The sequence below is a fragment of the Stegostoma tigrinum genome, chromosome 15, assembly GCF_030684315.1.
Source record: "Stegostoma tigrinum isolate sSteTig4 chromosome 15, sSteTig4.hap1, whole genome shotgun sequence".
In the NCBI taxonomy this organism is placed as follows: domain Eukaryota; kingdom Metazoa; phylum Chordata; class Chondrichthyes; order Orectolobiformes; family Stegostomatidae; genus Stegostoma; species Stegostoma tigrinum.
The window spans coordinates 19,575-31,682 of NC_081368.1; the positions used below are offsets into that span (position 1 = coordinate 19,575).

A 12,108-nucleotide genomic window follows, 5' to 3' on the forward strand; every position below is an offset into this window, starting at 1 on the left:
GAATGGTATCATGTGTCAGTGAAGGCTTGAAACATAAACGTTATGTTCCTGTGTTGTACTATTTTTGTTCCGTTCAATTGTGTAATGACCACTACTTCACAACGATTTGTTTACTATTACTTTCTTAATTAATCCTATTCATTTGTACAATACTAAATATACAAAACTTTTATCCCCAGCTGATTCTACAACATATTGCTCCAGAAAACTTATGAAAGCATTCTGTAAACTCATCTTCCAGGATTCCTTCAATCTCTCCCATACTGAATCTATTCTCTGAATCGAGATTCATTCTTACTAATTTTCGTATATCAGCCATTTTTAGTACTTCTATTATCAGAACTACTGCTCCTTTTCCTTGTTTATAGAAGGGATGTTGACTGTGCAGACTATGCCATCCATTCTTTCCTGTTTCTAAATGCCCTGAGAACGTGGTGATGAGCTGAGTCCATGAAGTTAGGAATATGCTGTTAGGAAAGAAGTTCCAGGGCTGTGACTTGGCCGCAATGAAGTAATGGCAATACAATACCAAGTTAGGATGGCATGCAACTTGGAGGGAAACCTGCTGGTAATATTCACACATATTGAATTTTTATCATTTCATTCAAGCTCCATGCATTTGGTGCTTTTGTCTTCATAGGTGGAGAGTTTGTGCATTTGGACAGTGGGTGGAGGGAACCTTGGTGAGTTACTGCATGCTGCTGCTGCCACAGCACGGACTCAGGAAGTGACTGAATGTTGAAGGTGATGGAAGGGGCATCACTGCTTTATTCTGTTGGTATCAAGCTTCCTGAGGGTTACTGGAGCCATACTCTCCACTTACCTGGATGATTATTCCACCACACTCTTGATTTATGTCTTGCTTTACTAAGTCAAGAGATGAGTTACTCACTGCAAGATTTCTAGTTCGTGACCAGCTCTTCTGAGGAAGAGAATTCTAGGATTTTGACCCGGCAACTGTGAAGCAAGAGCAATATGTTTTCTAGTCATGATGGTGAATGGCTTGGAACAGAACACGCAAGCACTGTTCCCATGTATCTGCTGCACTAGTCCGCCCAGATGGAATTGGGTTGTAGGTTTGGACCGGTCTGCAGTACATCTTCTGGATTGTACCGACTGCTGCTGTGTGTCCTCGATAAGTATGTACCTGTCAGGCAGGGAGGAAGCTGTAGAGCGCAGGAGCTGTGGTTTACGAAGGAAGTGGAATCTCTGGTCAAGAGGAAGAAGCTTATGTTAGGAGAGATGTGAAGGCTCAGGTAGGGCACTTGAGGGTTACAAGGTAGCCAGGAAAGACCGAAAGAGAGAACTCAGAAGAGCCAGGAGGAGACATGAGAAGTTGTTGGTGGATAGGATCAGGGTAAACCCTAAGGCTTTCTATAGGTATTTAAAGGAATAAAAGAATGACGAGTAAGATTAGGGTCAATCAAGGATAGTAGTGGGAAGTTGTGTGTGGAGTCAGATGAGATAGGGGAAGCACTAAATGAATATTTTTCGACAGCATTCACTCTAGTAAACGACAATGTTGTCGAGAAGAATACTGAGATACAGGCTACTAGACAAGGTGGGATTGAGGTTCACAAGGAAGAGGTATTAGAAATCCTACAGAGGGTGAAGATAGATAAGTCCCCTGGGCTGGATGGGATTTATCCTAGGATCCTCCGGGAAGCCAGGGAGGAGATTGCCGAGCCTTTGGCATTGATCTTTAACTCGTCATTGTCTACAGGAATAGTGCCAGATGACTGGAGGATAGCAAATGTGGTTCCCCTGTTCAAGAAGGGGAGTAGAGACAACCCTGGTAATTATAGACCAGTGAGCATTACCTCAGTTGCTGATCAAGTGTTGGAAAAGGTTATGAGAGATAGGATTTATAATCATTTAGAAAAGAATAATTTGATTAGGGACAGTCAGCACAGTTTTGTGAAGGGTAGGTCTTGCCTCTCAAACCTTATTGAGCTCTTGAGAAAGTGACCCAACAGGTAGATGAGAGTAAACCGGTTGATGTGGTGTATATGGATTTCAGCAAGGCATTCAATAAGGTTCCCCACAGCAGGCTATTGTACAAAATGCGGAGGAAAGGGATTGTGGGAGATAGAGCAGTTTGGATCAGAAATTGGCTTGCTGAAAGAAGACAGAGGGTGGTAGCTGATGGGAAATGTTCATCCTGGAGACCAGTTACTAGTGGTGTACCGCAAGGGTCGGTGTTGGGTCCATTGCTGTTTGTCATGTTTATAAATGACCTGGATGAGGGCATAAAAGGATGGGTTAGTAAATTTGCAGACGACACTAACGTCAGTGGAGTTGTAGATAGTGACGAAGGATACCGTAGGTTGCAGAGAGACGTAGCTAAGTTGCAGAGCTGGGATGAGACATGGCAAATGGAGTTTAATGCAGACAAGTATGAGGTGATGCACTTTGGTAGGGGTAACCGGAAGGCAAAGTACTGGGCTAATGGTAAGATTCTTGGTAGTGTAGATGAGCAGAAAGATCTCAGTTTCTCTGTACACAGATCCTTGAAAGTTGCCACGCAGGTTGACAGGGCTGTTAAGAAGGCATACAGTGTTTTAGCTTTCATTAATGGAGGGATTGAATTCCGGAACCAAGAGGTTATGCTGCAGCTGTACAAAACACTTGTGTGGCCACACTTGGAGTATTGTGTACAGTTCTGGTCATGGCATTATAAGAAGGATGTGGAAGCTCTGGAAAGGGTGCAGAGGAGATTTACTAGGATGTTGTCTGGTATGGAGGGAAGGTCTTATGAGGAAAGGCTGAGGGACTTAAGGCTGTTTTCGTTAGAGAGAAGGAGGTTGAGAGGTGACTTAATTGAAACATATAAAATAATCAGAGGGTTAGATAGGGTGGATAGGGAGAACCTTTTTTCTCGGATGGTGATGGCGAGCATGAGGGGGCATAGCTTTAAATTGAGGGGTGAAAGATATAGGACAGATGTCAGAGGTAGTTTCTTTACTCAGAGTAGTAAGGGAATGGAATGCTTTACCTGCAACGGTCGTAGATTCGCCAACTTTAGGTACATTTAGGTCGTCATTGGACGAGCATATGGATGTACATGGAATAGTGTAAGTTAGATGGGCTTCAGATCGGTATGACAGGTCAGCACAACATCGAGGGCTGAAAGCCCTTTACTGTGCTGTAATGTTCTATGTTCTAAATATTACTTATCATATTTCAACTCAAGTCTGGATACTGGCCAGGACTTGTTACTTGATGAACATCTCCACTCTGATTTAGGGAAGGTCATTGATGAAGCAGCTGAAGATAAAGATAGAGAACACAACCCTGAGAAATTCCTGCAGCGAGGTCCAGGAGCTCAAATAACTGACCTCCAACAACCACTACTATCTTACCTGCGAGATATGACTCTAACCAGAGGAGAATTTCCCCTCAATGTCCATTGGCTCCAGTTTTGCTGGAGCTCCTTAATGCCAGAGTAACTCTATCTAATGCAGTCCTGATCTCAAGGGCCATCGTTCTCACTTCAACTCTGCATTTCAGCTCTATTGTCCATGATGAAACAAGGCTGTAATGAAGTCCAGAACAGAACAGATTTGTAGAGCCCAAACTGGGCATCAGTGAGTAGGTTATTCATCATGCCACAATGTCAAAGGGCAATAGTTATATACTGTGAAAATGCAATTGCCTGGAGTTACTTGCGACTTATTAGCCCAGGCTTGGATGTTATCCAGAGCTGGCTGCAAACAGATTTGGGCTCCTCTGGAGTCTGACGAATTGCAAATAGTGTTGAACATTGCACAATCACTGGCAAACATTCCCACTTCTGACTTTATGATGGACAGAATATCATTGTTGAAGCAGTTGAAGATGGTGCTTCCTTTTCCAATTGGTCTGTGTTTTTGAATTGTAGTAAACTCTGAAATATTTATTTCTGCATCTTGGTCACCTTGTATCCAGGTCTTTAATTCAGATCAAATCAGCACTACAGACTTTACTGTGATGTATACTCAAGTACAGGGAGAGGCAGGAGTATATCGTTAAAAGTCACCATTCCTGGCGCCATCTTAGATACAAAAATACCTGGTACAAGATCTTGAGTATAAAGTATAAAAAAGGAAGTTGTCTTGAAGGCACAGTTGAGATTCTGGAAGAGAAACTGAAAAATAGGACCTCAAAAAAAAAAGTAGCAAGTCTCCAAATTACTCCTGGGGCCAAATGCTAGTGAGTGCAGAAATAAGACTTGTGTCTCTAGTTAATAACTTTTACATAAACTATGGTAATTAAGGGGATATTAAAGATTGTATACATAACTGGAAAGATGATGGTCACACAAGCTAAAAACCAGTCCTTTTTTTTGTGGGGGGCAGGGGGGGGAGAAATGTGGGGGTGTGAGGGAAGAGTGGTGGTAGATGAAAGCTATGCAGGTTCCAGATGCTTTAGTTTTAGTACAACACAAATGACCAAATTTGACATTCACACATTTACTCAAGAATGTTTTGCATTCAATACGATTTTTCCCAGCATACATATTTTGTAACATTGTCAACCAAAGGCCAATCACTATAAACGTTTCACAACTTACATCAAGGATATTTTGTACTTTGCTTAAAAATGAACTAACAAGTCAATAAAATCAGTTAAATGATTAATCTCAACAATAAAATACAAGTCCTGGAATTACAATGGGCTTTTGCAAGAAAGAAAGCAGAATTCAATAGACTGTCTATTGAAGTGATCACATATGACGCAGCAGGTATTTTGACAGTTGGCTGTCCCATAGAACCATGCCATTATTTTGCTGGTCTTTAGCTGAATTTCAGCCAATGAATGGATATTTTAGACACAATCATCCCTTCCCTTCCAGAAAGCCAGAACTAAATTCTACCTTGTCTAACTAAAGGAACAGCAATTGTCAACACCTTCAGTTAGCTGAGCTATGCACTCAGCAGTATCTCAGCTATATACAATCTATACTCTCAGGAAAAAAAAATCTATTTCAAACTGATCTACTTTCTATAGGTACAAAACTCCCAAGCATAATTTATCAACAGCAAAAATGTACCATTAGTCTTCTGCTGACTGAAAAAAAAATCTGTTGAAATTACTGAATAGAATTTTAAAAAACAATGTATTGACCCTGAGCTAGCAATTACAAGTACTTAAAATTCTGATATAAAGATAAATTCAACATCACAATGAAAGCAGGGACCAAAACAAAATTGATAGTTGCATTCTGACTCTCTAGCTAAAATTGAATGCTACTGGCCTTCAAACTGTAGAAAGCAACTCAGGCAGATGATAAAACACAACTCATGGCCAGAATTAACTTTTAGAATTCTCATATAAAAAATTCAATTTTCCTACATGTCAACAAGCACTGTTAATTATGACCAAATTCTGGTGCTTGTGCTGCAGTCTCCTTCCAACACTTCTAAAGGCACCTTTCAAAGCCTGCAATATTTTGCTTTAATCAAGGACTCACTAATCTCAGCTGTAATCACTCTACAATTATATAGAACCAAAATAAATTACAAACAGGTATGTTTATGCATTGATAGGTGCAACATTATTCCAAATAAGTTCAAGATGTGTATAATTGCTTTTGTGCAGGTCCTCATCATGAAATGCAGAGGGTAGAACTTAATCTTGCTGATAGGCTTTTGTCCAACAATTGGGGAACTGGTAGAAGTCTCACATCACTACCCTTGGGGAGTCTCCTTAAATGGTCAGCCAGAGGCTAGCGGTTTGTCACTGCTATCAGCCACTGGCAGCAATATATCTATTAGATGCTAAGGGATCAGACATCAGAGTGAGTGAAGGTTGCTGGATGCTGTGGAAAGTTGAAAGAAAGAACAGGGAGTGGAATTAGTGGCCCTTCCACTTCTTAATGCATAGCCTTCCAGTGAAGAGCCTCTCCTCTCCAACTCCCCCACTTCCACCCTTGCTGGAAAGCTATCTAACAAAGTTGACACAATTTGCTTGGGTTCCCGGCAAGGCAAGTGCCCTATCAGCTCCTGTTCAAACAAAAAAAGTGGCTGCAGCTTGAAACCCTCAAACAGATGTTAATTGCCTGTGGAGCATGGAGAGGGGGATTCTCACCTGCAACCCTACTGATAATTAAATTCCTCCCATAGGCCCCTTTGGGGATGAGTGGGCACTACAGTCCACTGAATACATTTTCTTACGCAGAATCGTGATCTCTTTAATGATGTAAAATGAGAATGAGTTTAAAAATACTTTAAAGATTCACTAGCTACAGACCTGCATTTACTTTGAAACTAATATGTTAAAATGAAAGTCCTGTGTTCACATAAACGCAATGATCCAGATACAGTGGTGCCAATGGCAATCTGAAAACAAATAAAGCAGCAACCATGCATCATTGTTGAGACATTAAAAGTAAATTTGCAATTAAAGTCAGAGTCACCATGATATGAGGGTAATTTTTTAAAAAAGCAATGTGCAAAGACTCTTCTCAGTAACTTGTGTGATTACCGCAGCTGCTGCTCTAAGATTATCATCAAACAGCTCATAAGTAGAACTTGTTGCGAGGGTCTAATGCAGTGAGCAGTATCCTTAGGAGCAATTTTCTTGGGTTCTATAGGACCAAAGAGTACAGGTGCATCTGTACTCATGAATTCAAACTCAGAGTGACAATCCAACCCAAAACAGCCACTTCCACTTTCTTCACCACTGCTTTCATCGCCTAAGGGAAACAGAACAATTAAGTAATTTTCAGACTGCTTAATCGCACAAATAAAACTTTTCTTTAATTAAATAATAAAAATAAAAATCAATTTATAATGGTTGTAACTGCTGGAACATTTAAAATAACAGAAATTCTATTTGAGCTGCAAACATCCAGACAAGTAGGGAGTACTCCATCACATTTGATGGGCTGAAGGGCCTCTTTCTATGCTGTGAAAACTCTGACTGTGTTATGCCCGAGTTCTGCTCTGCACATGGTGGGCAGGCTTGTGGAGATAGGTGATGAGTTGCACACCACAGAATCCAAGCCCCTGGCAAGCTCTCATAACCAAAGAAATTATAATGGCTAGCCTTTTTCAGTTTTTGCTCAATGGCAATCCCTAGAGTGTTTACAGTGCGCAAGATGGTGAGGATAATGCTTTTGAATATCATACGGTGGTCGTTAGGTTCTCTTGTTGGACATGGCCATTGCTTCAAGTCAGGTGGCAAACATGTTGCCATTTATCAACCCAAATCTGAATGCTGACCAAGATCAGAGAAATTATTATTGTCATAGAGGTAGCACAACACAGGTTCACCAGGCTTGTTCTTGGGAGTGTAGGACTCTCACATCGAGAAATTGGGCATATCAGGTGCACTGATGTTACTCTGTTGGAATGAAACATCTGCAGAGCAATGAACCAGCTCAGCAAGCCAACCAACCACAACCTGAGCTACATATCTACTCAATAATCTTACAGGTGCTTGTTTTTGAGAGCTGCAGTCTGAATGGGTTGAAGGGTGTAGACCTCTGTGGTTTCAAAGAATGAAATATGACTTCATTGAGACCTACAAAACACTTAAAAGGGATAAGAGCAAAATATTGTGCATGCTTGATATCTGAACTAAGAAGCAAAAAGGCTGGAGAAACTCAGCATATCTGTCAACACTGATGGATGGGGAAGAAGGTCCAGTAGGAGTCTTCTTCAGAATGCAACTTAAAGGGATAGACAGGCATTACAACTTGAAAGTCTATCCTTGAATTGACAACACAGTAAAATTGAAATATTCAAATCCTCTTAAATTTGACCCTTTGGAGTTGCCCATGGCTGACAGTAGCATAAAATGGCTACCTGGGGTTTTTAGCTGGCATAAGATGGCCAAAGAGAATTGTTAGTTGAAGAGCAATTTCGACAGTCAGAATTGTGGCCTTCATACACATGGCAACCATGTAAATTAGTGAAGTGTTTCACAGAAGTCTTCATAGGAAAGAGAAAATATGTTATTTGGTGAAACGTAGAAGGGAAAGTCTTTTTAAATAACTGCCATTACATATTATAATTTCAGTATGCATAAGTGCAACCAGCAAATTAACATTAAGGAATTTAGCTAAATTCCTTTAGACAAATGGCTGTAAATCATAGAAAGAAGCCCCCATGACATCAGCAGGGAGGACTGAATGACAAATAGTGTAAACAGCAAGAACTGGAGGACATACAACAAATATTATAAACACCAAGGGTAAATCACGTCTAATGAAGAGAATAAAACAGACAGCCTCATGAAAGTACACTGAGGAGAAAGAGATAGCATTGTAAGGGACGATTATTCAGCAAACAGTCTGAAGATGTGCAGGTTAAGTGCATTGACCATTATAAATGTGTAGACTAGATGCATTAGCCATTGGAAATGCAGAGTTACAGGGATAGGGTAGACAGGGTGGTCTGGGTGGGATGCTTTATGGAAGATCGCTCTGGACTTGATGAACCAAATGGCCTGCTTCCACACTACAGAGTTTCTATGATTGCTTAGTCATTATGATGTTGGGAAAATAAAAAGAAGTTGCAGCTTCACAAGATAACAAACAGTATCCACTCAGTATGATGCAGCTGGCAAGTGTCCGGGGAGCGGTATACGGTTAGTGGGGAGGTAGCAAACGCCAATGTCAATGTTGCATGTAATCATTGTAATGTAGAATATAGAAATATACTGTACTTTATTGGGATAGGGGACAGTGGGTTGGAATCTGTCTCCAGAGACCTTTCCCAGCCTGCGTTGGTAATGAGCTCTGAATAAAGATCAATTTATGCCTAACATGGGACTCAAAAGACTTCGCTTTAGAATCCCTTTCCAACCCCAATGGTTCCTAATGAGACTCTGAATTAGGAATACTGGACTTTGTGAATAACCAATAAATGCTAGGTTTCTAGCTTGACCAAAAGAATTAACAACTTACTCATTCAAGTTAAACCACGTGGCATTTAATTGATGGCTATGATTTAAACTCAATCCTCATTGTGAGAATGGGAGCCAGAATCAAAGACAGACACAATTAAGGGGTAAATTAAAAGAAACAATAAAGATGTAACTGGCCGATTCACCTAAGCAGACTCCAGGATCCAAAACATCATTAGGCACATGGGACTGTACCTTACTTGGTTTCTGAAGACACCAATACACACAAAATAATTCTACTAGGTTCAGAGGAATATTCGCTCAATACTCGTAACTAAGATTCTATACTCTGGGTAGGCAATCAGGCTGCAATCAAACCTTTGTCCCATCGCTCTTGCAGGCACAGTCCTTGTGACTCAAACCAGTTCAAACTTTGGTTTCTCTTTGTTTGGTTGGTTGTCTCCTTATGAAGCCCCAGTTAACATTCAACATCTGCCATCTGTTTGAGCATAATACCCCTCCAGAGACAAAATGTCAGCAGCATTGTTTGAACAAGAATCAACCTGCAAATTAATTGCTGGGCCTGACCTCACAGCAAATATCAGATTATTTGTTGTTTTTTTTAAAGAAGCTTCTGTTCATAGTCAAAAAATCACGTTCATTTCTCAGCTCCAAACCAAAAATGAGAGAAAACACAGGGTAGATGCAGTTAAGATGTTTCCTGCTTGGAGGAATCTAGAACCAGGAGGCACAATTTAAAAAGAAGAGGGATGCCAATTTGGACCGAGATAAATAAAATTTCTTTACACAGAGCGTGATGAATCTTTGGAATTCTCTGTACCAAAGTGCTGACAAAGTATCTTGGTATATTTAAAGTGCAGGCTGACAAATTTTTGATTATCAACTATATGCAGAAATATGGGTACAGTATCTGTAAAGGCACTGAAGTGTTCGACTAGCCATGGTTATATTAAATCATAGCTGAGCAGCCACGACAGGCTGAATGTCCTACTCGTGCTCCTAGGTTTTACGGCGCATAGACAAGGTCTGCTTCAGTATCGGAGGAATCACAAACGTATAATCAGCAGCGAATAAGCCTACTTCTGACCTTATGATGGACAGCAGATCATTAATGAAGCAATAATAGGTAGTTGGATCTAAGACACTATCCTGAAGATGCAATGCACTGGAACTGAAATTATTGGCCTCCAACAACCATAATTATTTCTGTTTATACTCAGTTGAGAATTTTTCCCCAATACCAACTGACTTCTATTTGGCTAGATATGATACTCACTCAAATGTTGTTTTGATGTAAAAGACAGTTACTCCTATCTCGTCTGAGACATTCAGTTCCTTTTTCCACTTGTTACAACCCACTGGGTAGTGCACTCTAAATCCTCACTATTCTCAGAGGCATATCACATGTTAAGGGTTTTTTAAAAAAGCTACACAGTACTCCAACTTACCTGACTCGGACCAAGTTTGATAAAACAAGCACGGACTATTGCTGTACTATGCAGGGAGGCGATGGCTTAGTGGTATTACTGCTGGACTGTTAATCCAGAGATCCAGATAACTTTCTGGAGACCAGAGTTTGAATTCCACCATGCCAGATGGTGGAACTTGAATCCAATAAAGTATCTGGAATTAAGAATCTAATGATGACCATGAATCCATTGTTGGAAAAACCCACTTGGTTCATTAATGTCCTTTAGGGAACGAAATTTCCATCGTTATTGGTCTGGCCTACATGTGACAGCAATGTGATGGGCTCTCAACTGCCCTCTTGGCAATTAGGGATAGGCAATAAATGTTGCCTTGCCAGCGAAGCCCTCATCCCATTAGTGAATAATAAAACTAAAATTAGCCACAAATAATTAGACTACAGCAAAATAAAAAATATAGGCAGACAACGGGATTAACTGAAACTCTAATCCCCTTGCAAACTCCCATTTACATACAAACATACTCAAACAGAAAAGTAGATCATTGGTGGAGGTAGAATAAACTGGAAACTCAGTTCAGTGGTCTGTGTTTCCCAATGCTAGTTTTGCGATGATTAGTGTATGGCTAGACAGGCCTTTGGTGTTCAGGTGTCTTCCGCTAGCTCTTAAGTATTATAGAGTGAATAATTCACTTGGAAAATGTTTGATTTCTCAATTCAAAAGTCTCAGTTCACAGCTGTAATTTTGGGTGTCTTTAATCTGTATATAGATTCGGCAAATCAAATCAGGAAAGGCATGTGGAGGAGGAATTCCTCGAATGTATACAGGGCTTTGTTTGGATCAATAAAGTTAAGAAACCAACTAGAGAACATCTAACGAGAAAAGGCATAATTGGCACTCTAGCTGTGTGAGGCGCTTTGGAGAAGAGTGGCCATACAGTGATAATTTCTTCGCTAAGATGCACAATGATGTAGTTTATTCTTAGACTATAGTCCTTAATCTAAACAAAGGAAACTACAAGCATACGAGGTGGGAGATGGCTATGATAAAATGGGGAATGTACTTCGAGTCATACAGCAGTACAATATGGAAAAATACCCCTTGGCCCAACTCTTCAATGCCATCCAGATATCCTAAATTAATCCAATCCCATTTGCCAGCACTTGGCCCATATCCCCTTAAACCCTTTCTATTCATATACCCATCCAGAAGCCTTTTCAATGTTGTAATTGTACCAAATTCTCCCACTTCTTCCAGCAGTTCATTTCATACATGCATCACCCTCTGCATGAAAAAGTTGCTCCTTAGGTCCCTTTTTAAATCTTGCCCCTCTCATCTTAAAATAGAAGGGATGACAGCAGGTAGACAATGGCAAACATTTCAACAGCACATGGATGAACTGTAACAACTGTTCGTTCCTCTCTGGCACAAAAATAAAATTGGAAAGGTGGCTGGACCATGGCTTATGAGAAAACATAGAACATAGAACATAGAACATAGAACAGTACAGCACAGAACAGGCCCTTCAGCCCACAATGTTGTGCCGACCATTGATCCTCATGTATGCACCCTCAAATTTCTGTGACCATATACATGTCCAGCAGTCTCTTAAATGACCCCAATGACCTTGCTTCCACAACTGCTGCTGGCAACGCATTCCATGCTCTCACAACTCTCTGCGTAAAGAACCTGCCTCTGACATCCCCTCTATACTTTCCACCAACCAGCTTAACACTATGACCCCTCGTGCTAGCCATTTCTGCCCTGGGAAATAGTCTCTGGCTATCAACTCTATCTATGCCTCTCATTATCTTGTATACCTCAATTA

At 40.6% G+C, this 12,108-nt stretch overlaps 1 protein-coding gene across 2 annotated transcripts in view; it reads right to left on the bottom strand.

Moving 5' to 3' along the window:
* Nucleotides 1–4,435: 4,435 nt before the first annotated feature.
* LOC125458723 (glypican-6-like) overlaps nt 4,436–12,108 on the bottom strand; it is a 141,479-nt gene continuing 133,806 nt past the window's right edge. For both annotated transcript variants that reach the window (XM_059651300.1, XM_059651299.1), the window contains one exon: nt 4,436–6,676. In XM_059651300.1, coding sequence (XP_059507283.1) covers nt 6,462–6,676 — 215 coding nt within the window. In that variant the 3' untranslated portion in view covers nt 4,436–6,461. The remainder of the gene's footprint in view (nt 6,677–12,108) is intronic.